The sequence below is a fragment of the Mesocricetus auratus genome, unplaced genomic scaffold (genome assembly GCF_017639785.1).
Source record: "Mesocricetus auratus isolate SY011 unplaced genomic scaffold, BCM_Maur_2.0 Super-Scaffold_100003, whole genome shotgun sequence".
Lineage (NCBI taxonomy): Eukaryota > Metazoa > Chordata > Mammalia > Rodentia > Cricetidae > Mesocricetus > Mesocricetus auratus.
The window spans coordinates 119,359,382-119,385,367 of record NW_024429188.1 but is presented as its reverse complement, the minus strand read 5'-3'; the positions used below and the strand labels follow the sequence as shown (position 1 = coordinate 119,385,367).

The following is a 25,986-nucleotide window of genomic DNA, read 5'->3' as shown; positions in this document are numbered from 1 at the left end:
ATCTCAATTCTGTTTATAGCAGTTCTTCACCATATAAATATTTTTTACTCATAGTAAGTAAATCTATTCCTTTATAGTTATTGTAATTTGTTTAGCCCTTTATAATGACATTCATATAATAACTGAAGGCTTAAGAAAGTATTTTTTATAGTCTTAAAGCAGAGAAGGCCTTCAAACTTGTGGGGCTCCCCCTAATTCATTCAGGATAGGCAGGCAGGCCTGAAGCATGCTGTGAAGCCCTGCAAATCTTCTGTCTCTATAGCTAAGGGTGGTGCTGGAGTGGAAACAGGGATCAAAGTTGGTTTCCTTCCCCTGTGGATCACCCTTTCTGTTTATGTGTCTGTCTTCCACCCTCAGCTGTCAGCTTGTGGGCACAGGGACTTGGTGGATTTGCTCAATGCCATTGTCTCTCCAAGTCCCAGAGTAGACAACACCAAAATTGGGGTTCCTTCTCTTGTGGATTGTACCCAGTACCTTGAAAACATACTGCAACTGGATGGGGGGATGGTGTATCCTCCAATCCCAGCATGGATCTTCAATCCTAGACAGATCTCTGTGAGTTCAAGGCCAGCCTAGTCTACATAGTGAATTCCAGGATAGCCAGGGCTACACAGAGAAACCTTGTCTTGAAAAACAAACAAACAAAATATATGACTATAACTATATATAAAAGCTGTATCTATAATACGTATATTCCTCCCAGGTAAAGCCTTATAAGAATGTCCCAATGACTTGCAAAGTATGTGGGCAAAAACTCCCCTATCCTTCGTCACAAGCCCTTGACCCTTCTTTATCACAATGTCTATCAAGATATATTGTGATTATTTCACTTATTCTTATCTGTAACCTCAGTACCAAGCAAAGCTTTTCACTGAAGATTTTCTATCAGAGTAACTCTGCAGATAAGAAGTCATCTCCTCTTATGCTAATGTAAAGCTTTCTAAAAGGCAGAAGCAGCAGCAAGATAGCAAGGCTGCTTTCTCATGTCTTCACATACATCCTTATGTGTAGTTATTTCAGTTCATCACCACAAGGTCATGACTTCCTATTTCACAACAAGTGAGTCTGTTATGTTGTGGCTTTCAATGCCGACAAGAACACAGTGGTTTGGGGCCTTTTGGCCATGAGAACAGTTTAATTACAAGTAAATGCAATCCAATTTTTTATACCATATGAGACTTCCTTGTTTGGCAAAAATCTACACATTTCAAAATCTTTTATCTCCTAAAATATATTCACAATCCATATCATAATATAAAGATAAATGAGATGATCTCCAAGAAAGGTTTCTGACTTAAAAAAATTAGTATCTGAGTTCTTGAGTTCTTTTATACTTTAAATAAGAGATGGTGCCCATTTTCTTGAAGCTACTTAGAGGGAGATGAAGACTTCTTTAATTTTTTGTATGATGTTACTATACTCTAATACCAAGTTTGATAAGCAAATTGCAATATTGGAAAATATCAATTGATACAGATATGAGAAATCTATATAAAACAAAAGTTAAATCTATATTTAAAAAACAGCTGTCTTTCACATCATACATTTCCATTCCATTCATTTCCCCATCCCTTTGTATCCATTCTCTACCATTGCAACTTCTCCCCCCAAAATAAAATAAAATTTAAGATAAAAAAGGAAAAAGATAAAGAGAGAGAGAAGGAAAAAATCAGTTTCATTATGGAAGATCCAATGTGACAGAGGGAATCATGCAGTAAATCCTTTTTTCCATGTATCTTTACTTACAAGTGTTCACTGCAGAGAGTCATTGGTCTGGTTTGAGGCTTCTGGTTTCTACCACACCATTGATGCTGGGTCCTCACTGGAACTCCTCTTTTTATCCTGCTGTTGCCCTGTGTTGTGGAAATTCTGTGGTGTTGGGTCTACAGGTCAGATCACTTCACATGCTTCAGCAGCAGATCACAGATGGGGTAAATGCTGGGGTGGGCAAACATAAACCTGGTTCTGGCCTGGGTAGTTGGTCAGCCAGCCAGCTCTTGTCCTCACCACCAGGGTGAGCTCTCCTGCATTGTCCTGGGGAGTTCACCTCTTGTAGCCATGAGTGAGGGGTGGAGATAGTTCTCCTGCTTTCATTTCCTCAGTGTCAGATCCCCCACACCTACACCTTCAAGGTCAGAGTTAGGGTCAGCTCTACTATGCTGCCCACATGAAGTGTAGGGCCTTAGAAAGCGAATTTTTAAATATAGTAGTAGAATAGAAACTTGAGACTTCAGGTTTTTGCTATACAAAAATAAAACTTTTTTTAAAAAGAGTATTTTCTGTTTATTCTTGGAAAATTTCATATATGTATACAATGTATTTTGATTGTATCCACCTCCACTCATACTATTTCTTCCAGGACTCCCAACTATTCTTTTTGAAAAACTAATAACTAAATTCAATTAGTGCTGTGTCTTAGGGTTTATTATTGCTGTGAAGAGACACTATGACCACGACAACTATTATAAAGAAAACATTTAATTTGGGTGGCTAACTTATAGTTTCAGAGGTACAGTCCATTATTATCATCAAAGGGTGCATGGCAGTGTGCAGGCAGATGTGCTACATCTTGCAGGCAACAGGAGGTTGACTGGCTGACATACTGAGGGAAGCTTGAGAATAAACTCAAAGCCCACCCCCACACACTGCCTATACGTACATGGGTGTAGGACCATCTTATGGGTCATGTGAAACCTACCAGTTGCTATAACACCAGAGCAAAAGAGACACTTCTTTTCCCAGTAGCCATCAACAGCCTATAAGCTTCCAGATAGGGATGGAGCCTCAGGAGCCTTTCTTGCATCCACACTGGAATTTTAGCCAGCTTGATCTGGTGTAGGTCTTATTCAGATAACCACAACTGCTTTGAGTTCATGTCTACAATGTCTACATCATGTCTAGAAAACAGAATTTCACAGGGCTCCTCCCCATACTCCTACTCTTGCATTCTTTTTTTTTTTTCTTTTGGTTTTTCGAGACAGGGTTTCTCTGTGTTTTGGAGGCTGTCCTCGAACTCGCTCTGTAGACCAGGCTGGCCTCGAACTCACATCTTGCATTATTTCCACCTCCTCTTTTTTGATATTCTCTGAGTCTTGAGGTAGGGACTCAGGTATATAGAGATGTCCCATCTAGGACTGAGTACTCACAGTCACTTATTCTCAGCATTTTGACCTGTTATTAGTCTCTGTATTAGCTGTTGTCTAGTACAAATAGGAGCGTTTATGATCAAGGTTGAGAGCAGCACAAATCTATGCATATAAACATATATATTTGGAAAATGTTTTGACAATATGATCATTTGGCAAAAAAATTATAGGTTCTCCTTAAAAAGCAGTTTGTTACTCCTCTAACAGTTGCACTAAGGGTCATTTCTTGCCCAACATAGCAGTACTGTAGAATGCAGGGTCCAGTGATGGGTAAGATCATTGGTATCTTTTCTTCCCAAGAAGTCTGCAGAGAACATTCCAAATACTATGAAAGCTAACCAGTAGGGAGAGAGCTACTTGGTCAGTTCAAGATTGATTTCTTTATGTCCTACACCCAAAGCATGTAGTTTCTTCAGCTAAGATTTTACCATTGAGTACAGACTTTTCATCTAGGGATAAGGTGACTCCCACTTTCATCAAGAAGCTTCTTTTTACAGCAGAAGGAGACTATTCTAGAGATCCACAAGTAGATAAAATGCAGAGAATAGGTGACTGTAGGGTGTGATCCCTGCCCCCAAAGTTCAGGGAATGTTGACTGAAGTTTCTGTCCCACCTAGTCCTGCAGCTGTTCAGTCCCAAATAAACATAAAAAGGCTTATATTAATTATAAACTGTTTGGCTTATTGCTCAGGATTATTTCTTTTTTTTTATTAATATTTTTTTTATTTTCCATTTTAAATTTAGATAAGAAACAAGGTTGCTTCACAAGTCAGTACGAGGTCCCTCTCCCTTTCCCTCCCCTCCTCCCGTGCCCTCCCCCCCCATCCCCCCCCGTTATCCCCTCATTCCCCCAGGGAGGGTGAGGACCTCCATGGGGGTGTCCATAGTCTGTCATTTCATATAGGGCAGGGCCTAGACCCTTCCCCAAGAGTTCAGGGTGAGAGTGCACCTCACATTGTTCTATGGGAGTGCTCAGGATTATTTCTAACTAGGTCTTATAACTTAAATTATCCCATAATTATCGATGTTTAGCCATGTGGCTTGGTGTCTTTTCTCAGTAAGGCATTCTCATCTTGCTTCCTCTGTGTCTGGCTGGTGATTGCTTCTCTGCCTTTCCTCTTCCCAGAATTCTCCTAGTCTGGCAGCCCTGCCTATACTTCCTGCCTGGCTACAGGCCAGTCACTGTTTTATTAAACCAATATGTGTGACAAACCACTATATTGTGGAATAGTGTTTTTGAACACTGTGAAGATGTGTCACATTGGTTTAATAACAAGATGAATGGCCAATAGCTAGGTAGAATTTTCAGGGCAGAGAGGATGCTGGGAAGAAGGCACAGGTGCCAGGGACACAGAGTAAGCAGTGTGGGCACTACAAAAATGAGACAATAAAGTCAGGAGGCAGAAAGTAAATTAATAGGAATGGGTTAATTTAAACTATAAGAACTAGTTAGAAATAATCCTAAGATATTGACCAAGCTTTCATTATTAATAAATGCCCATATCATTATTGGGGATCCAGTGGTCCCAACAAAACAGTCCATCTACAAAGCTAATAGAGGGAGAAAAAATGGGAATCAGGGATTATCTTGCACCAAAACAAACTTTGACATGAGCGCTTATAAAGTAAACTGCTTGTTTAATTTATTATTGGCTTGTACCTAGACAAGTTGTTTAAGTTTCTTTCACTTCAGTTTCTACATGTATATAGAATTGTATATGAAAATATGTATCTCCTGTGGGGTCCACCAAGAGTATCAAATGATGTAATTATTCCATATAAAGCATTAGACACAATTCTGGAATGCATGTGTTTCTTATAAGTGCATATTTTGAGGAAGTCTGTGTTACACCAAGATTTTTTGTTGTTGCTTTGATTGCAATAATCCTCTTAACAGTGTGAAAATAATTTCTTTTTCATTTTTTATTCTAGTAAAATATATAACAGTGACTATACTAACAATTTGTCACTATGCAGTTCAATGACAGTAAATGCCTTCATATTGTGTGGACATTATTGCTATTTATACCCAACACTTTGGTGTGGGAGTACTTTTAGAAAGCATGTTCTTGGGCTAGGAGATAGATCTGTGGGTTAAATGTATAATGCATAAGTATGGGGATATGAAATTCCGGAAAACATTTTATATGCCTTTGGTATGGTATTTTTCTCTTTCCTCTATGGCCATAACTCTATTACAACTTAGTCCTTTTCTTGAGTTTGATCCCTAATACCCACAAAAAAGCAAGGCATGTTGGTGTACACCCATAATCTCAGCTCTGGGAGTTAGGGAAGGGAAAGACAGTAGATTCCTGGGGTTGGATAGCCATTCAGCCTAATTAGCTACAAGTTCAGTGGGAGACCTTGTAACAGTAAATAAAAGACCCAGAGACAGATTTTGGGGTTCAAGTTTCAAGCTGAAGATCAGAGAAGCAAAGCAGCCAAGCCCATAGATCTTACCTCTACCCAGCTGAAATGACAATCCTGTCTCCACAAATCCTCAGAGTCAAAAGACTCTCAGATTCTGTCTCCTCCTTATATTCTTTTCTCTGCCCAACCACATCACTCATGTCTCCACCTCCCTAGTACTGGGATTAGAGGCCTGTGATCCCAGGTGCTGAGATCATCTTTGTGTGAACTGTTTCTTTTAGGATTGAAGCAATTTCGTGTAGTCAGTGTGGCCTTGAACTAACAGAGATCTGTCTAGCTCTTAATCCTTAGTCCTGGGGTTAAAGGTGAGTGCCTGGCTTCCATGGCTAACTAGTATGGCTGCTTTGCTATTTTGATATCCAGTAGTTTTAATAAATCATAAACAATATATTATCAGAAGACCCTGTCTCAAAAAAATAGGGTGGAGAGAAATTGAGAAAGACTTCCAGTGTCAACCTCTCACACACATACATGTTCTACAAAGGAAAGTATATTCTCATGATTTCATGCCTTTGAAAATACCTTTGTTTAGAGTATCTTCCCCTCTCCCACTGATAGTGTCTCTTAAGGTCAGCTCTGCCATCACAGTCTCTGTATTAAACATCTTTGTATCTGTCCAAACTTGATTATTTGTGTTTCCATTGCACTACAGACTCAATCATAGTATTTATCAGAGTTTTTTCCCCACGTGGAGTTTTATTGGTAGACAGGGAGGGAAAGGAGTGTGAGAGGTAACCAACTCGTACAGAGCTGGGAGAGAGAGAGATAAGATATGAGAGAGAGCGGGGGGGGGGGAGGGAGAGAGGGAGGGAGAGAGAGAGGATGAGATGGAGAGGAAGACTAAAATAAAAGAGAGCGTAAGCAGGCAGGGGTCAGTCCTTTAAAGGGGTCCTTTGCACCTGCGTGGTTCTCACAGAACTCTGGGCTGGCCACAGTGTTGCCTGTGTGCATCCTGCCAGGTAACAGGGCAGGCCAGCGTAATGCCTGAACCTTTTATTCCCATCTTTATTTATGATTAAAAAGAGGTGGGAGTGCTAGAGGTGGCAGGTTCAGGATCAAGGACGTTATCAGAGTTTTAAGTGCATTTGTTCCAGAGTTGGTTTTAGTTCATTGTTCCAACCCGTTTTGCATCTTGATGCTGGTACACAATACATTGGTGACTGGTGACACAAGTTTGTAACCCCCAATGAGTTCATGAAGCAGCTCTTATTGACTGCTAAGAGTACTACCCAAGGAATAATGAGAAATAATGCATAAAGAAGGTCAAATATGTGTCATGTAGTGTGGCTGTGCTTGAACACAACCCGTTTGGCTCACTTTATTTCTGCTGAATGTTTAGTCTCAGGATTCCTCCTCCCAAGGTCCACATCACTACAGAGATACAAGATTTCCCTGCTTCTGTTGACAAACCATGGAAGCAGATCCTGTGGGCCAGGTCATCTCCAGCACAATCACAGGAAGTTATCCCATGCCTGGGACAAGTCCCAGCTCTATCTGGCAGGGAGCAGAAGGTTACAGACCATCAGGCTGAAGGGGCACCAGCAATCCCTGGGCTATTGGAACTGAGCCAGGACAGAGAGGAGCAATGCAACCTGCTCCTGGAAATTCCCAACCCTCTGCCCTCATGTCCTGTGACCCCTTTGGCAAGGAAATAGAGTAAACCTCAGCAGAAAATAGAAGATTAACCAGAATTCTTGTTTTTCAATGATTTTTCACCTTTTGCAACTTATGAATAACCTAAATTTCCAGAGTACATTCAAGGTGCAACTACTGGAAATAAAATGGGGAGCTCAGTGTAGAGAAACAGGTCTTTGGAAGTTACTAAAAACCTCCAAGTTGTTGCCAAATGTTTTCTTTCATTTCATGTTCTGGGATTACATCCAAGATTCTTGGAGGCCTTACAAATTGCAGTCAGTAATTGAGTAATTGTGTTTCCTAAACACTAACCAGAATTTACTAAGTATATATCATTTGTAGTAAGAAAAATGGAGCAGTGAAAACTTGCTCAGAGTCAGAGGAACAAAAATGATAAAGGACCTAAAAAGGAAATGAAGAATTAGTAAATCAGATAAGAGCAAATCTTATTCTTCTTTCCTTTCTTTCCACTGTGTCTAGAAAGTCCAAAGGAGAAGTTTTTAGGTATAGAAGTAAATTTTATAAAACAGCCTTGATAGTTCTATGTGATAGAACAGAATTTGCTGAAAGTGCTCTAACACATGGCTTTGAGGTTGTACTGCCATGTCAGTACATTTGTATCCAAGTACCTCTCAGTAAACTTTTGGGTACAACAAGAGCAAACTAGCCTGAAAACCTTTCTGGTACAGTTTTTAAACTACCTTGAAAATGTATCAACTAACCTTTAAATGATGTACCATCTTCCTATTGTACTGTAGGGAGATATCTTAGATACCTGTGCCGCTGACCATGCCTGCTTTGGGTGTGGCTACAGGCGCATACGGACATGGGAATAAAAGGATGTGCAGAGGAGATGCACTCTCTCTTTTAGGCTTCCAGTCAGGTCTCAGAAAGCTGCTGACTCACCTGGGTTGCCAGTTTCTCTTGTAAGTACCTTCTACAATAAATAGTTATCTATACCCTCATCAAGCATGCAATTTATTTTTCAGTGACATTCTGGAGAATTGTAGGGAGAGATCTTAGATACCTGTGCCTCTAGCCATACCCAAAGCGGGCATGGTCAGCGGCACAGGTATCTAAAATCTCTCCCTACACTGTACCTCTGTTTTTATTTAAATTTCCCATGTACATGTGTGTGTGGTATGCACATATGTTTGTATTTGTGTGGACACACATGTATGTTAGTGCATGTGCACATGTGTGTGCATACATGTGAAGACCAAAGGTTGACATCAAGTGTCTTCTTCTCTATTCACAGCATTTGAAAGCATTGCTTCAAATGAATGAGACAAAAAATAAGAGAAGGGGCTATGGAGATAGCTCAGTAGGTAAAGCACTTGCCACACAAGTGTGAAATTAGAGTTCAAATCCCAGCACCCACATAAAAGATGGATGGTTGTTATGGCCTGCCTGCAATCCCAGAATTCAGGAATCAGAGAGGATCCCCAAGGCAAGCTCTGTTAGGTAGACTACACTAATTAGCAAGCTCTGGGTTCAACAAGAAATACTGAGCACTTGATAATATATTACATAACAGTATCTTCCAAATGCGAACCAGATGCCTCTGCTTCAACATGGAACCCTTCATCTCCCTAGTGGCACACATACAGATGGTGACCAAGTCCTATCAATTATGTTACCTATTTGTCTTCCATCATCTAGCCACAGCCACTGCTCTAACTTCATTCTCTTTCATTTCAAACCTCCTAGTAGTTGTTAACTTGCCTCACTGGACTGCTGTCAGCATTGCAGTTGTGCACATTCCATAGTTCAGCTCATAATAGGCATACAATAAATATTTTTCCACTACAACATTGAGTAAATTTTCATATGAAGCAATTGTTGATGCTTTTGGCTTGGAATTCAACACTTGTACCTTATGCTTTTTTGTACTTGTGCCACCTCCTAGGGTTCTTGTGTAATATAGAATCTATATTTTAAAGTAATTTTGGATTGAGTATATTTTTAGATTCATTATTTTAAATCATTAGATTCACAGGAAGTTGTAAAAAGGAAAATCCAGGAGACTAATATAACATTTTCCCAGTTCTCTTAGTATCAGCATCTAGCACAGTCACACAACAAGCAAAGGACATTGGTACCTACTGTAGGTGGCTCCAGTTTCATGTGCACTTGTGTATGCATGTGTGCACAGGGGTAGCTCTTTAACCATTACAGCAATCCTTTATATTGTCCTTAAGTAGCTCACCCATTTCGGTAAATGATGAGTAGTGATGCATTGAGAATATCTGATATACAAAGTCTATTAAAAATACATGTTGTGCTTTAAAAACAAAGATAGGAAACATTCTGCTGTCATAAAGTACATGTCAGCATAGGTTAAGTTTCCAAGAAGCACTGGATTCTGGCTGGTGTTCATTGCCTATAGCTTGGTTTCTGAGGTTTTGTTTCTAACTCCAGATGTTCTCAAATTAATTTCATTCCTAAACTAACCTTTCTTCATATGTAGTAGTGAGGAATATTGGGCTAGATCCCATGTTATTTGAAGATAGGTTCATAGGAACAGTTTTTCTCCTCATTCTTCTCTAATCTAAGGCATCTCCTAAACTGAAAAAGCTGCTCAGAGGGTTATCAGTGCCCATACCAATCAGAACAATCAGAATGTGAGCGCACAAATCCTGGAGTTCTAGATACTCCTGGGCAGGACGATGTGTAGCACATCTATGGTTCAAGAAAGGAAGAGGCCCACATAGATTTTTTTAAGCCAGTGAAGTAAGAAAAACAAAGACAAAACTGCCATTGCTGAAATGACTATACTGAAAGATCAAAACCTAGTGCTTGAAATGAAGAGAGCTGTGGGTTTTGCCCTCTCAGTTTGAGTTGGAAGGCCTGGTTGTGGAGGCAGGTTACTGACCCATCCTGTGCACATGTAAAGGAAATGATTTCATAGCTTAGGGATTTCACCACTGCAGAGGGGCAGGGGGCCAATTCCGTTGAAACAAAGGGACAGTAATCATTCTTGCCAGAAAAGCAGTTTAAATCAGAGGCGTCTCTTTACAGCCTCAAATACTTTCAGGATGTTTCCCAGTACATTTCAGTGTCTTTTGACAATGGATACAATCCAGACAGGCCACTTCATTTTATTAGAGTGAATTCTAAAGCCAAAGAAGTGAAATTTGTTATAACCCTGCCAGATTTGTTTTACTGTTTAAGTATAACTGAGTGCAGAGATAAAATGGTCCAGCTTCAGCCTTAATTGCCCATCCTACTAATTAATAAATGGTCATTCTAGGTAGTTTTAGGTTAAAGTTACTATCTAGTCACTTTTGCACCAAGCACATACTGTAGTGTATTGATAGAGCATTTGCCATATTTGAGTTACAGGAGTGGAACTGATAGCCAGAGTTCCAGGTTAGAGACAATGTATATATAGTTGCTCCTAGAAAATAAGTTTATGATGAGAAAATACTGGGTGTTAGGTTCATTATAAACCCATATCCCTTCTTCTTTCCTAAGTTCTTCTGGTCTCCTGATAACTTCTTTAGTGTCTAACATGATGTGACTATCTAGTGAATTTTTTCTGATATTGTAATATTTTTTAACCTCTGCAAGTTCCATTTCTTCTTGTCTACATTTTCTATTTCTCTCATAATGTACATCTTTGCTTTCAATGTCAAAGAGTAATAGTTTTTTTAAAAGTTGTTAGTTGTCTGTTTATTCCGTAGTCTCTCATTTTTAGATCTCTTTCTGATGATGGTTGATTTATTTTTTTGGTTATAGGTCACAGTTTCTAGTTTCTTTGCAGTTTTAGTAACATTTTGGAATGTTGTACTTGGTAAATATATTGTTCATCATCTAGGTTTTGTTGTTTTCTCTTAACTATTGCTGAATTTTTGGGCAGGAAATTTAGTGATTTGTAGATGTTTGATCATTCTATGGCTTCTTTTAAAGCTTTCTTAGAGCAGACCAAGAGTAGCCTATATACCGTGGGGCTAGCCTAGCCTGTTTCTAAGGGTTTGTCTTTCTGAAGTTTGTTGAATGTTTCAGGTCTCTCCATCCTGGCAGATCAGAGTTTACTATATGAGTTCTTGTAGCTACTCATTTTGTGAATCCCGTGAATCTAAGAACTGCGTTTTTGGAGTTGTATCATGGAGTTTCATTGTACATTATAGTATTCGCCCCTGCACTGATTGTCTTTCAAACACCATCATTTATTGGGATAATTTTTAAATTGATTTTGTAGGTAGGAAGCAAATGCCATACCAGGTATACCAATATGGCTGGCACAAGATATGCCCTCCATATATGGTAAAATTTAGGGAACAGCTCCTACAGAAAAACTCATTCTTAACAGAATTTCATTGGTTCAAAGTTTGAGAGATTACAGTCTGAAGTCAAGGTGTCAGGAGAGTCCATTACTTCTAAGGAATACGGAGGAAGAATTCTTCTTAGCTTTTAAGTAGCTATCTTATCCCCATGTTTCTTCAGTGTTTTTCTTGTGTACAGATCTGTGCCCTAGTATCTTCTTTTAAGGGCATTGATATGTGATGGGCTATAATCATATGTAATTATAGCCCACAATAATGGCCTTATTTTAATGTGGTAAAGATCCTATTTCCCAATTGGGTGACATTCACCCTATTTAGGAAGAGGGAACACAATAATTTGTGTAGGAAAAACAATTTACCTATAGAAGGTAACAGGTAAACACATATTCAAGTGTCAGTCCCTCTTCCACAGAGAGTGTATCATGAGTTAAAGGCCAGACTGGGTTACATAGTGACCTCCGGACACGCCTAGGCTATACAACAAAACCTTGTCTCAGAAAAAAACGAACATCTGTGCACACTTAAGACTATGGTACATCTTTTCAATCTCATGCAATTCACAGATCATCTCTCTATCATGTTGTCTTTTAAAAATAAATTTTATTATGTATATTTTAGCTTTATAACTTACAATACTGAAATGACTATCACACTGAGGTATATTACCATATATCTCACAGTTATTGTCTTTGTGATAAGAGCAGCTAAAATTTACTTATTATACAATAACACCCAATACATTTTTAAAATTATCCTCCTGTATAAGTTAAACATTAGATCTCTAGATTTCTTAATCCTAAATGTCTGCTACTTTGTATACTCTTACCTACATCTCCTTGTTTCCTTATATACCTTACCCCCATTAACTACCATTTCACCTATAAGTGGGGTCATATAATATTTTTCTTTGTGTTTGGCTTATTTCACCTGTCATATTTTCCAAATATGCCTGATAAATGCTACACTCCTTCCTTTTCTTAAAGACTGAATGGCATTCCATTGTGTAGATAATGCACCACATTTTCTTTAACCATTTGCCCACTGTTAAGCAAATAATTCTGGAATGAATGTGGTAGTGCAGATATCTTTACAAGGCGTTGATTTTTGTCTTCTTTTGGTATATATCCAGAAAAGGAATTTCTGGGTCATATAGTATTAACTTTATAGTGGTCATACTAATTTACATTTCCCACTAAGGGTGTACAAGGGTGTCCCCTTTCTCTCCACCCTCACAAACAATTGCTCTTTCTTTCTAAGGATAGATAACCTAACTAGGGTTAAGTGATGTCCCTTTGTTTTAATTTGTGTTTCCCTAATGATTTCTAATGTTGAACATCTTTTTAATACCTCTTAGCATTTGTATGTCTTCTTTTTAGAGGGTTCTTTTCAGATCCTTTCCTATTTTTTTTCCTTGAGACACAGTCTCACCATGTAGCTGTGAATGGCTTGGAACTCACTAAGTAGACCCGGTTGGCCTTGAAATCACAGAGATCCTCGAATCTGTCTTCCAGAATTAAAAGCATCTGTCACCACACCCATACAGCTTAAGTGGGGTTATTTGTTGTCCTTCTATTGAGTCGTAAATATTCCATTAAAATTTTATTCATTTAAAATATTTATTTATTTTTAATTATGTATATTGTGTAGGGTGTTGTGTGCCTGTGTGCAGGTGCCCTTGGAAGCCAGAAGAGGGCTTTCTGGAGAGTTCCTGGAGCTGGGGTTATAAGATGTAACAGATGTGGGTATTGGAAATAGAATTTGGGTCTTTTGTTAGACCAGCATGCACTCTTCAATCATGAGTCATCTTTCTAGTCCTAGTTCTTTATAAAATTTAGAAGTTAAATCTAATCATCTGGATGTGGTGGTGTATGCCTTAAGTCCCAGCACACAGGAGGCAGAGACAGATGTGTTTCTGAGTGGGAGGCCAACCGGGTCTACAGAGTGAATTTCAGGACAGCTAGGGCTATACAGAGAAACCATGTCTCAAAAACAACAATAAAACCAATAAGACAACAAAAACAAAACCCCCCAATCTAATCAGAAGTGTGGCTTGTAAATTTTTTCCACAGTTGCCATTTCATTTTATCATTTCTTTTGCTGTACAGAAGCTTTTTCTTCTCCGTTATGCATTGAACTTTGGTTTTACTTAGCAGTTCCTAGGACATATTATTTTGGCTTTTGTACAATCATACTTCTTAGGCAGACATTTTAAAACCTAGGGAAACTCATGCTGGTAATCTTGTATAATTTAGCATTAAGACTGCATTATATCTTCCTCAAGTTACTTATATAACTCTTCTTTTTCCTTCCAGCCCTGCTTAACTGCTTATGAATGACTTCACACCTTTTCCTTCATTGTGTCTTTGTGCATGCACCTCCTTCTGTATTGCTTTAGTCATAGTGCAGTCACTTCTCTTTGGCGGCTTCTCAGACCTTGATTTGACAGAGGTCTTTCTTTTGTGTGTTCCCTTAGCATTTTTGTTTTCTTTTATTATAACACTTGTCTCGTTGATTACAATTATATGATTATCCATCTGCCCACTTCCTTTGCCTCCCACAAGACTGGGAGTGGCATGATGTGTGATTTGCTCAACTTGGCTTCTTCAGTATCTGAACAGTATCTAGCATATTAGTAGATGAACTAGTACTTTTTGAATCAATGAATTATAAACTTGTCTGTGTCATCTCTCCTCTGTGCTAAAAACACTTAACACGAAACTTGCTTCTGTGCTCAATTTGATTTCCTCTTTTGGAACCATTTTTTAAAAGGAGTAAAATAAAGTTCCTCTTCACATTTCCTCACCAAAGTGGCCTTTGGAAAGTTTGGGGTACTCCAGATCTTCCATGGAAGCTTTCCTTAGCAGGCATGCATGATACCATCCTGTCCTTTGTCCCTGTTAACCCCAAAGCTGGTTTCCCACCTTCTGTGTTCTAGACCCCAGAGTAAGGTGAATTCCTCTCCTTGCTAATGACCCACTTCCATCTAGTTTTCATGTTTTCAGCAATGCTTTCTTGTTACTGTTTTTTGAGACTGGGTTTCAATTTGTAGTCAAGCTGAACTGGAACTCACTATGTAGGGTAACATAGCCTTGAACTCATGGAGTCCCGCCAGCTTCTGCCTCCCAAGTTCTAAGATTAAAATGTACTAACACCACTAGCAGTGCCATGGTTTTGCAACAGGCATTTGAGTCATTAATTTTTATCTTCCTCCTAGGTCATTCCCATAAGCATACATTTATGCTGTTATTTCTCCTTAAAAACACAATAATATTGTCTCCATCTTCTGATGGTCAAATCACCTTTCAGAGCTTTACATACATGTAAAGACAGAGCTAGGGAAGGGCTTACCTGCCCCAACCCAACTCAGTGACTGTCCTCTTGCTTGCTGTCCCTTTCCAGAGCCTAGAAGTTTTTATTTGTTTGTTTGTTTTTTTTTTTGAGACAGGGTTTCTCTGTGTAGCTCTGGCTGTCCTAGAATTCACTCTGTAGACCAGGCTGGCCTCAAACTCAAAAAGATATGCCTGATTCTGCCTCCTGAGTGATGGGGTGAGCAGGATCATGGCCAGGGTGTTTGATTCTTAAGTATACTTATGGATCTTTTGTGACAACTGTCTTTGCTTACATCTTTGGATTCCCTGCTTCCCTGAATCTCATATTATTTGGGTAGAGAGAGAGTTGAATGTACTCCAAATGTTGCTTCTTTTTCCCTAGTTTCTTGGCTTAAAAATTAGAGATATGGGACTGATCCAGACCCTCTGAATGTGGGTATCAGTGAGGAGGCCTAGGCAATCTATGGAGCCTTGGGTAGTAGATCAGTATTTATCCCTAGCATACAAATGGACTTTGGGTGCTCATCCCACAATGAGGGATGCTCTCTCAGCCTGGACTCTTGGCAGAGGGCATAGGCACTGCCGTGGACAAAATGACAGACTCTAGAGATTCCCCCATGGAGGGCCCCACCCTGCCTGGGGAACGGAATGGGGATTGGGTGGAGGGCTGGGGTGTGGGGAGGAGGGAGGAGAGTGGGAGCTGGGATTGACATGTGAAGCAAACTTATTTCTAGTTTAAATAAAAAATAAAAAAACAAAACTAGAGATATGGAGGCTGGAGAAACTTTTCAGGGTTAAGAGCACTGGCTGCTCTTCCAGAGATTCTGAGTTTAATTCCCAGAAACCACGTGGTGGCTCACAACCATCTATAGCTATAGTCCCATGGGATCCAAAACCCTCTCATGGTGTTTAGTCGAAACACCCAGACACATGAAAACAAACAAACAAAAACAGATTTTTAAAAAAGCTATAGATACAGAAGGCTTCCTATTCTATTGGTCACCATGCCTTCAGGCAGAACCACATATCCAGCTGTCACACGTGCTATCACATAGAAGAGAAAACCACAGAGCTATAAATCTTACCACTTGCATTTGTTGTCACACTGTTACCCTTTTCTGTACTCATTCCCATTTGGGGTAATGCCTCCAATCACTGCAGCAGAAAGTAAGTCTATGCTATGCATGTGGGCTGGTTCAGTTGCATGAGATGATTAAGGGATACCTAAAATAAAAATGATTCCTGAGTTCCCCACTTGCTTCTCAAAACTGTGGCAATAAATTGCATCGTTAGATTCCCCAATACTTACCTGTCCTTAAAACTATGCGGTAAATCAGACTTGAAGATGGTATATTTTTCCTTTCATACCAAATATACCATTAGAAACCTTGGTATGCAGACATAAAGCAAAAGATACCCAGCCTATAATCCATAACCCCAGAGAAGCTAGAACCCTCTTCCGGAAACAGATGGAAGCAGATACAGAAATTCACAACTAAACAGTGGGCCAAGCTCCTGGAGTACAGTCAAAGTGAGGGAGGAGAGATAATATGAACAAAGGAGTCAAGACCATGATGGGGAAACCCATAGAATCAGATGACCCGAGCTACTGAGAGATCACTGACTCAGGTCTGACAAATGGGGAACCTGCATAAGACTGAACCAGACTCTCTTAATATAGGTGACAATGGTGTGACTGGGACAAAATATGAGGCCACTGACAGCGGGTCCAAGATCTAATGCTAATGCACAAACTGACTTAGTGGAGCCCATTCTATATGGAGAGATACTATGTGCAGCCTAGACAGGTAGAGAGGTACCTTGGTCCTGCCTCAAAGAGATGATGGGACATACTTACTAGACTTCCTAGGAGAGGCCTTAACCCTCTTTGTGGAGCAGATGGGAGAAGGGGGGAGTGGAGGGAGTGGGAGGAAAGGAGGGAGGGGGAACTGGGATTGGAATGTAAAAAATAAATTAATAAAAAAGAAAGTTTGGTATGGTTATGAACTATAATACTACCACTTGAGAAATAGAGGCATAGAAAATCAGAAATATATAGTCTTAGTTAGGTTTTCTATTGCTGCAATGAAACATCATGAACAAAAAGCAAGTTGGAGAGGAAATGATTTATTTGGCTTACACTTCCGTATCACTATTTGTCATTGAAGGAAGTCAGGACAGGAACTCAAACGACAGGAACCTGGAAGCCGGAGCTGATGCAGAGGGCTTGGAGGGGAGCTGATTACTGGCTTGCTCCCCATGGCTTTTTCAGCCTGCTTTACTTTAAAACTCAGGACCACCAGCCCAGGGATGGCAGCACCCACAATGGGATGGGCTCGGGCTTGGGAGATGGCTCAGCGGTTAAGAGCACTGGCTGTTCTTCCAGGGGTCCTGAGTTCAATGGGATGGGCTCTATCACATCAACCACTAAATAATAAAATGCCTTATCATATTTAATCCCAACACTCAGGAGGCAGAGGCAGGGGAATCTCTGAGTTCGAGGTCAGAGTCTCTTGGTCTACAAAACAAGTTCCTGGACAGTCATGGCTACACAGAGAAACCCTGTCTTGAAAAACCAAAAAAAAAAAAAAAGAAAGAAAGAAAATGCCTTGCAAGCCTGACCTTATGGAGGCATTTTCTTAATTAAGGTTCTCTCCTCTCAGATAGCTAGCTTGTGTTAAGTTGATACAAAACTGTCTAACACACACACACACACACACACTAATTTACTTATTTTATTTAATGTGTGTGAATGTTTTGACTGCATGTATGTCTGCACCACAAATTCAGAAGAGGACATCAGGTCCCCTGAAATGAGTTACAGGTGGTTGTGAGCAGCCATGTGGATGCTGGGAACTGAACCCAGCCTCTCTATAAGAGCTGCAAATGCTATTAACCACTTAGCAACCAGTCCAGCTCCCAGCCCCTTAGAGAAGAATTTGAGTTCATATTTGCCTACACAGTGAGTTTGAATCTTTTTTTTTTGTTTGTTTTTCGAGACAGGGTTTCTCTGTATTGTTTTGGAGCCTGTCCCGGAACTCTCTCGGTAGACCAGGCTGGTCTCGAACTCACAGTGATCCGCCTGTCTCTGCCTCCCGAGTGCTGGGATTAAAGGTGTGCGCCACCAACGCCCGGCGAGTTTGAATCTATTGTGGCCTCTAGGAGACCTGCTCTCTCTAAAAAATAAACTGTTACTTTAGAATGGCAGTTTTTCTTCTTTCTTGCTGTGCTTATCCCTGCTATAAGGTTCTTGACAGAGCTTGAAAACAATTGGTCTAATAACTTCATATTAAATTTCCTCTGTAGGCTTGGCGCAAGCGCTGGTTTGTCCTCCGGCGGGGTCGCATGAGTGGCAATCCTGATGTCTTAGAGTACTACCGAAACAAGCACTCCAGCAAGCCTATCCGTGTAATAGACCTCAGCGAATGCACTGTGTGGAAACATGCAGGTCCTGGCTTCGTCAGGAAGGAATTTCAGAACAATTTTGTGTTCATTGTCAAGACTACTTCCCGTACATTCTACCTGGTAGCAAAGACTGAAGAAGAAATGCAGGTGTGGGTACACAGCATCAGTCAAGTATGCAATCTCAGTCACTTGGAAGATGGTACAGGTAAGAGCAAGGCTGGAACACTTGTGAGCCAAGGGATTGTCCAAGATGTTTTGCTAGTGCTGGAAAGCTACTGCAAATAAGTGGTGCCTGCCTCTGTGACAGTATTTTGGCAATTTAATGTATATAACCAGAGCTAATCCCACTAAATTCAGTATAACACCAGAAAGCACTGTATTTTGCTTAGTAGTAGGACTCAAGTTCAAATGTGGCAAGGCAAAAATCTACCCATATATGTACAATTGAACCTCTCTTCTGGTAAACAACCTGGAAGTTGGCTCTGGGTCACTTTTGGGCATTGGGAACAGTTAATTCAACCCCTTTTCCTCTTCTTCCTCTTTTTCTTCCTCCTTCTAATTCTACTCCCTCTCTTTCTCCATCTTCTTCGCTCCCTCTTCTTTTACCCTGTCTCCACATACTACCATTTCCATGTAATATACAAGATGGTTATAGTCTAGGGATATAATTTACTTTCTTTTGTAGATTTTATTTTTGAGTCTGTATTGGTCAAGTTTCTATTAAGTAATAGAAGTATAGGTGTGTATGTGTGTGTGTGTGTGTGTGTGTGTGTGTGTGTGTTTGTGTGTGTTTGTGTGTGTGTTTATCAGAGTGGCTTACAAGTGTGGTCTGGCTAGTCCAGCACTGGCTGTCTCCTGATGGAAAGGCCAAAAGTCAGATAGTTGTTTAATCCATGAGGATGTATGTCACAGTTGGTCCTCAGTGCACATTGGAATCCTTGAAAAGTGGGTTCTAATACCCACAAAGAAATGCTTCGGTAGCAGGATGAATGAACTTGCCAGCCACAGTGAGAACAAGCAGGTAAAAAGCAAAACCTTTCTTTTTCCTTGTACTTTTATGTGGACTGCTACCAGAAGGTGTGGCCAAGATTTAGGGTGTGCCATCTCATCTCAAATGATCAAGAAAATCCTTCAGAGGCTTGGCCAGCCGCTGGGCTTTAGTTGATTCTAGATGTAGTCAAGTTGACAACTAAGATTAGGCATCACAGCTCCCTAGTATTATTTCATCATATTCTGACACTTAGAATAGGGAATTTTGAATCTGATGTCTTTTAGCCTCTTTGTTTAGAAAAGAAAATCGTATCCCTAATCTTTACATATACTTCAAGATTTAAATAACTCCTTAACTATTTTTACCATCTACTATGGACATATCCATATTAGAACACCAGGTGGCAATGGGGAGTCAGTGTTGCATCTCTAAGGCAAGCTTGCATGGGTGCTTCCTTTTCTTTTCATGAGCCAGCAAAGCTTATTAAGTGATACTATTTAGTACCATTGCTGAGCTTTGAAAGCACTCAAATAAAAGGAAATGAAGTGACATCAAGTACTTTATCTTTGGTACAACAGATAGAGCTTGCAAAGTAGCAGTATATCCATCATGCCTAGCACCTGACATCAAGCAAACCCAGCAAAGCCTCTCTGACCAAACTTCCAGTGATGCTTGCTGCTGTCTGTCCACTACCCTATTTTCTACCTTCAGCCAAACTTTTTTAAACTTTCTTTTTGTTTATTCTTTGTGTCTTTCACATCATGCATCTTGATCCCATTCATTTCCGGCCCCTCCGTATCTGCCCCTGTCCTTGCAGCTCCCCATAAATTAAAATACAATTTAAAAGAAAAAAGAAGAAAAGGAAATATCTTGTCATGAAAGCTGTAGTGTGACACATGGAGTTGCAAAGTAAACCCTTTTATTCATATATCTTTACTTGCAAGTTTTGCGAGTGTTCATTGCAAAGAGTCATTGGTCTGGATCAGGCCTCTGGTTTCTGCTACACTTTCAATACTGGGCCCTCACTAGGGCTCCTTTTGGATACCCTGTTGCTGTCCTGTGTTGTGGAGATCCTGTAACTTTGCGCCTGCAGGATCTGCCCCTTCACATGCTCCAGCAGATCATAGATGGTGTGGATGTTGGGGTGAGCCAACTCATAATTCTGGTTCTGGGCCTGGGTGGTTGCAGGGTTGGTCAGCCACCAGCTTCCCCTTCCCCTTCACCACCAGGATGAATTCTCCTGCCTTAGATTTTAAAATCTCTAGTAGAAGCCTGAAGCCTCAGATAGTACCAAACCAATGGTACATCATTTTCTCTGTGTATACACAAAATTTAATGCTTTTCCATCTTTTTTATTTTTTATGATTTGTTTTTAAATTTAAATTTAAATTTAAATTAGAAACATGGTTACTTCACAAGTCAGTTCTAGGTCCCTCTCCGTTTCCCTCCCCTCCTCCCGTGCCCTCCTACCAACCCCCCCAATATCCCCTCATTTCTCCAGGGAGGGTGAGGCCCTCCTTGGGGGTGTCCATAGTCTGTCATTTCATCCAGACCAGGACCTAGCCCCTCCCCCAAGAGTCCAGGGTGAGAGTGTATCTCTCATTGTTGGATGGGCGCCCAAAGTCCATTTGTATACCCTGGATAAATACTGATCTACTGCCCAAGGCTCAGTAGGTTACCTAGGCCTCCTCACTGACACCCACATTCAGGGGGTCTTGATCAGTCCCATGCTGGATTCCCAGGCATCAGCCTGGGATTCAAGAGCTAACCCTTGTCAGGTCAGCTGTTTCTGGGGGTTAAACCAGCCCAATCGTATTCCCTTTGGTCATCAGTCCTCCCTCTCTGTTACTGGCTTTCTTGAGTTCAGCTCAGTGTTTAACCGTGAGAGTCTGCCTCTTCTTCCATCAGCCACTGAATGAAGGTTCTGTTTCCCAGACACTCTGGTCATGGGATTGTAGGCTGGCCCTCCCCAGATCTATGTCTAAAATCCATATATGAGAGAGTACATGCCATGTTTCTCTTTTTGTGACTGGGTTACCTCACTCAGGATGGTTTCTTCTAGTGCCATCCATTTGCCTGCAAATCTCAGGATTCCATTTTTTTCTGCTGAATAGTACTCCATTGTGTAAATGTACCACATTTTCTCTATCCACTCTTCGGTTGAGGGGCATCTAGGTTGCTTCCAAGTTCTGGCTATTACAAATAATGCTGCTATGAACATAGTGGAATAGACATCCTTGTTGTATGAATGGGCATCTTTTGGATATATGCCTAAGAGTGGAGTTGCTGGGTCTTGTGGTAGGTTTATTCCCATTTTTCTGAGGAATCTCCATACTTATTTCCAAAGTGGCTGAACAAGTTGGCACTCCCACCAGCAATGGAGGAGTGTTCCCCTTTTACCACATCCTCTCCAGCATAAATTGTTGGTGTTTTTGATTTTAGTCATTCTGACAGGAGTGAGATGGTATCTCAGACTTGTTTTGATTTACATTTCCCAGATGGCTAAGGATGTTGAGCACTTTCTCAAGTGCCTCTCAGCCATTTTAGACTCCTCTATTGAAAATTCTCTATTTAGTTCTGCAGCCCACTTTTTAATTGGATCCTTTGGTGTTTTGGAGACTTGCTTCTTGAGTTCTTTGTAAATTTTGGAGATCAGCCCTCTGTCAGATGTGGGATTAGTGAATATTTTTCCCATTCTATGGGCTGCCTTTTTGTCTTGCTGACTGTGTCCTTTGCCTTACAGAAGCTTCTCAGTTTCAGGAGGCCCCATTTATTAATTGTTGATCTCACTGTCTGTGCTACTGGTATTATGTTCAGGAAGCTGTCTCCTGTACCAATTCGTTCAAGGGTACCACCCACTTTTTCTTCTAAGAGGTTCAGTGTGGCTGGATTTATGTTGAGGTCTTTGATCCATGTGGACTTAAATTTTGTGCATGGCGATAGACATGGATCGATCCACATTCTTCTGCATGCCAGCCTCCAGTTATGCCAGAACCATTTGTTGAAGATGCTTTCTTTTTTCCATTGTATATTTTTAGCTTCTTTGTCAAAGATCAGATGTTCATACGTGTGTGGGTTAATGTCAGGGTTTTCAATTGAATTCCATTGGTCTACCTGTCTATTTTTGTGCCAATACCAAGCTGTTTTCAGGACTATAGCTCTATAATAGAGCTTGAAGTCAGGGATTTTGATGCCTCCGGACGTTGACTTGTTGAACAGGGTTGCTTTGGCTATCCTGGGTCATGGTTTTCCATCTTACATAAGTGTTTATCATACATTATGAATAGCACAAGAAACTTTTGCAGTTTGAAGTGGGGCAGCAAAATAAACACATTCTTCTTTTTCTTCACAACTTTATGAATAGAAGGCTCATTCCTATGTCAATCTTGCAGCTTTAGTGTACGATTTTTTTCTTATCAAGTAAAAATATGTCACCTGTTTGTACTAACAGAAGCAGTTTATGACTTTTATCTTATATAATTCAATTACTGGGGTCATTACTCTTACATATTAAGGGTATTATTAAGAAAAATGTTATTTAAAATAATCACTGTGTGAAGACCAACCTGGTCTACAAGAGCTAGTTCCAGAACAACCTCCAAAGCCACAGAGAAACCCTGTATCAAAAAACAGAGAGAGAGAGAGAGAGAATAAGCTTTTTTCCAGTACAAAAAATAAATTAATAAATAAAAAGTATTTGAAAAAAATAATCACTGTGGTGCCATGACAACTAACTTGATAACAAAAGAGTGCTACTAAGTGCCTGATGGGCACAATAGTGAAGACTGTGCATATATTCTGGGCAAAGAGAAGATTAAAATTTCAGGCAACACACAGTGCATGGCATAAAAATTATCATACTATGCATAATGCCTCACAATTTAAAATTTGTAACTTCCAGGACTGGAGAGATGCTTCAATGGCGAAAAGTGCATACTGTTCTGGCAGAAGACCTGGGGTTGGTTCCCATCACCCATATCAGGCAACACATAACTTCCTGTAACTTCAAATCCAAGAGATCTAAAGCTCTCTTCTGTCCTTCACAGTCACTGCATATACACATACACACACTTGCATAAGTCACGCGCAAGTGTACGCGTGCACACACACATTTCTTTTTAAAAAATACTACTTCCTTATTTCTGAAATTTTCCATTTCATATTTTCAGACCAAGGTTGATTTCAGGTAAATAAAACCATAGAAAGGGAAATTACAATAAGAGGGAACAACTGTATAGTATTTGCTTTTGTCTATGGAAACCACAGTCTAGTCAACATTGTTTCTTCATTATGGATTTGTCTTATCCCATACTGGCTCTATGGCAGATGTGCTGTTGTCATCTCTACTTTACAGTAGAGGACACCTGAAGTAAACAGAATATAACTATAACCTGGAAATGTTCCCAAGAAGCTCAGGGTCACTCTAACTGAGGAACCTTGTATTGAAAACTTGGTTCCAAGAAAAAATAAAAGCAACCTTTTCATTGACTTTTTATGATCCAGAGTTCTTATAAGTTCTTGATCTTGATTAATTTTTGAGCCCTGTTCTCAAGTTTTGGTGAGAATATTAGTGTCCCCAAAAAACATAGATTGTTCCTTTCTTTCTCCTTATATGCAAGTTATTAACACCACTGTATTTATGCGTTGCTTATTTGATTCCTCTGGTCTAAATGTAAACTCAAGTAAAGGCAGGGCCCTTGTATCTGCTACGTCATCAGAGTTAGAAAGGTTCTAGTCACATATGTAGATGCACTACTAGGTAGTCTACATAAACATGAATATACACACAATATAAAAGAAGTATTTATGCATGCATAATATGCTAGGCTTTTTAGTGCAGTGACAAAAACAAAGGGGGATGATTTATTTTGGCTAGTGATTTCAGTCTATGATTGCTTGACTCCTTTGTTTATAGACCTATTTCTGTGGGCCTGTTGTGAGTCAGAACATGATAGCCACAAGAATATGTGTTCATCACAGTTGCTCACCTCACAGTTGCCAGAAACAAGGGGAATGAATGCCTATACTTGTAGGCTTCTTCTCTTTTTGTTCCATCCAGGACCCTAGTTCATTGGATGCTGTACATGCTTCTCTCCCCTTAACCATTTGTGAAAATGCATATACTCAGAGCTGTGCCTGAATCACCTTTTAGTCATTTTTCAATCCTGTAAAGTTGGTAAGATTAATCATCACAAGTCCCGCCTTTGTCTATCTGATACCCTATCAAATCTCTTTAAACCATACTTACACCCCAAATGAAGATAGTAACATGATCATAATTCTGCATAACATGCTGTAGCTAGCATGTATGCAAATGAAAATACACAAATTATTTTTTCAAAGTGTCAACGGATTTAGCATTGCTCAAAAATTCAAGTACAAAGTCATGGTGGTAGGTAGTCTCGTCCTTCTTGAAACATGGCTGCAGCTATATCTAGATACCTGGGCAACTGAACTTTGGTGGCCTTGTGTGAGTAACGCATCCTGTGAATAGGGTGCTGTGACAGCACTCTTTTCTCAAGGAAAGTCTTTCAAATGAGTTTATACCTTAACATTTTTAGAACTGTAATAGTTGGGTCACATTGATATCTGAAGTATAATCAAGACATTTTTCCTATTTTTTCTGGTGCAAAGTGTTTAACATTGTTTTTTAAATTTTAATTCATGAAAGTGCTTAACTTTATTGTTGTTGTTGTCATTGCCACAAATTTTGGAATTGGGACCAGGGCCGTGGTTGTGGTAGGCATGTGCTTCATCACTGAGCTGCATACCCTCTTTTTAAGATGCTAATATTTTTAAAAATCTTGACTTATTTAGTTACAACTTTACATGTATTTTTCAGGCCAAACTGAAGCATTTGTAAGTCTTTGCATTCTGATATTAGAGAGAGAGCTTAGCTTAAGAGTACTGGCTGCTCTTATACAGAACCTGGATTGATTCCCAGCACCTACGTAGAACAAACTGTAACTATGGTTACAGAGGGGATTTGACATCCTCTTCTGTCCTTTTTGAGTCCTGAACACATGTGATTCACGACATACATGTAGACAAAACACTATACTAAAATAAAATTAAAATTAAAATTAAAATGACATAAAACATTCAGTTCTTATTTTTACTTTTTGTTACATGATTTTCACTGTAAACCTGACTAAAATCAGCTAGAAACCTTTGAAGAACAGAACAAAAGTTGTGTTGTCCTTCGTGTTCTGCCTTCCACAAAGTCTTAGGGCATGACAGAATGCAGTAATGTTCTTTTCCCCTATGCAACATGAATTACCTCTAATTCTATCCCCAGACTTGTGACACCCCCTGAGTACAATCTTTTCTGTCTCGACTCTTACAACATTCTTATTTTCTAAGTTCCCACTAGAGTCATCATGAAGTTCTGCTTATAGAATTCCAGATCTTCTCTAGCTCAGGTCTCATAATTTTCAAATTCCTCCCATAAAACATTTTCAGAGGCATCTGAACCATATATTCAGGAATAATTACAGCAATAGCCCCATCCCTAGTGCCAGTTTGCTGGATTAGTCATATTTTTGTTGCTTTGGCAAATACATGGGTGAAGCAAATTGAAAGTAGAAATCTTCATGTTTTACTCATGATTTCAGAAGTTTCAAACCGTGGTTAACTGGCTCTATTGCTTTGGGCCTGAGATAAAGTAGAGCATTATAGCAATAGAAGATTTTAGCAGAGGTTTCTTGTCTTGTTATAGACAGGAAGGAAGTGGGGGCAGAATGGAATGTAGCCTCCATCAA

At 39.8% G+C, this 25,986-nt stretch overlaps 1 protein-coding gene across 6 annotated transcripts in view; it reads left to right on the top strand.

The window, feature by feature from the left end:
- The window catches only part of Gab3 (GRB2 associated binding protein 3), a 107,439-nt gene that overhangs the window by 31,441 nt on the left and 50,012 nt on the right, over positions 1 to 25,986 (top strand). For all 6 annotated transcript variants that reach the window (XM_040744806.1, XM_021223791.2, XM_040744807.1 and 3 more), the window contains exon 2: positions 18,136 to 18,439. In XM_040744806.1, coding sequence (XP_040600740.1) covers positions 18,136 to 18,439 — 304 coding nt within the window. The remainder of the gene's footprint in view (positions 1 to 18,135; positions 18,440 to 25,986) is intronic.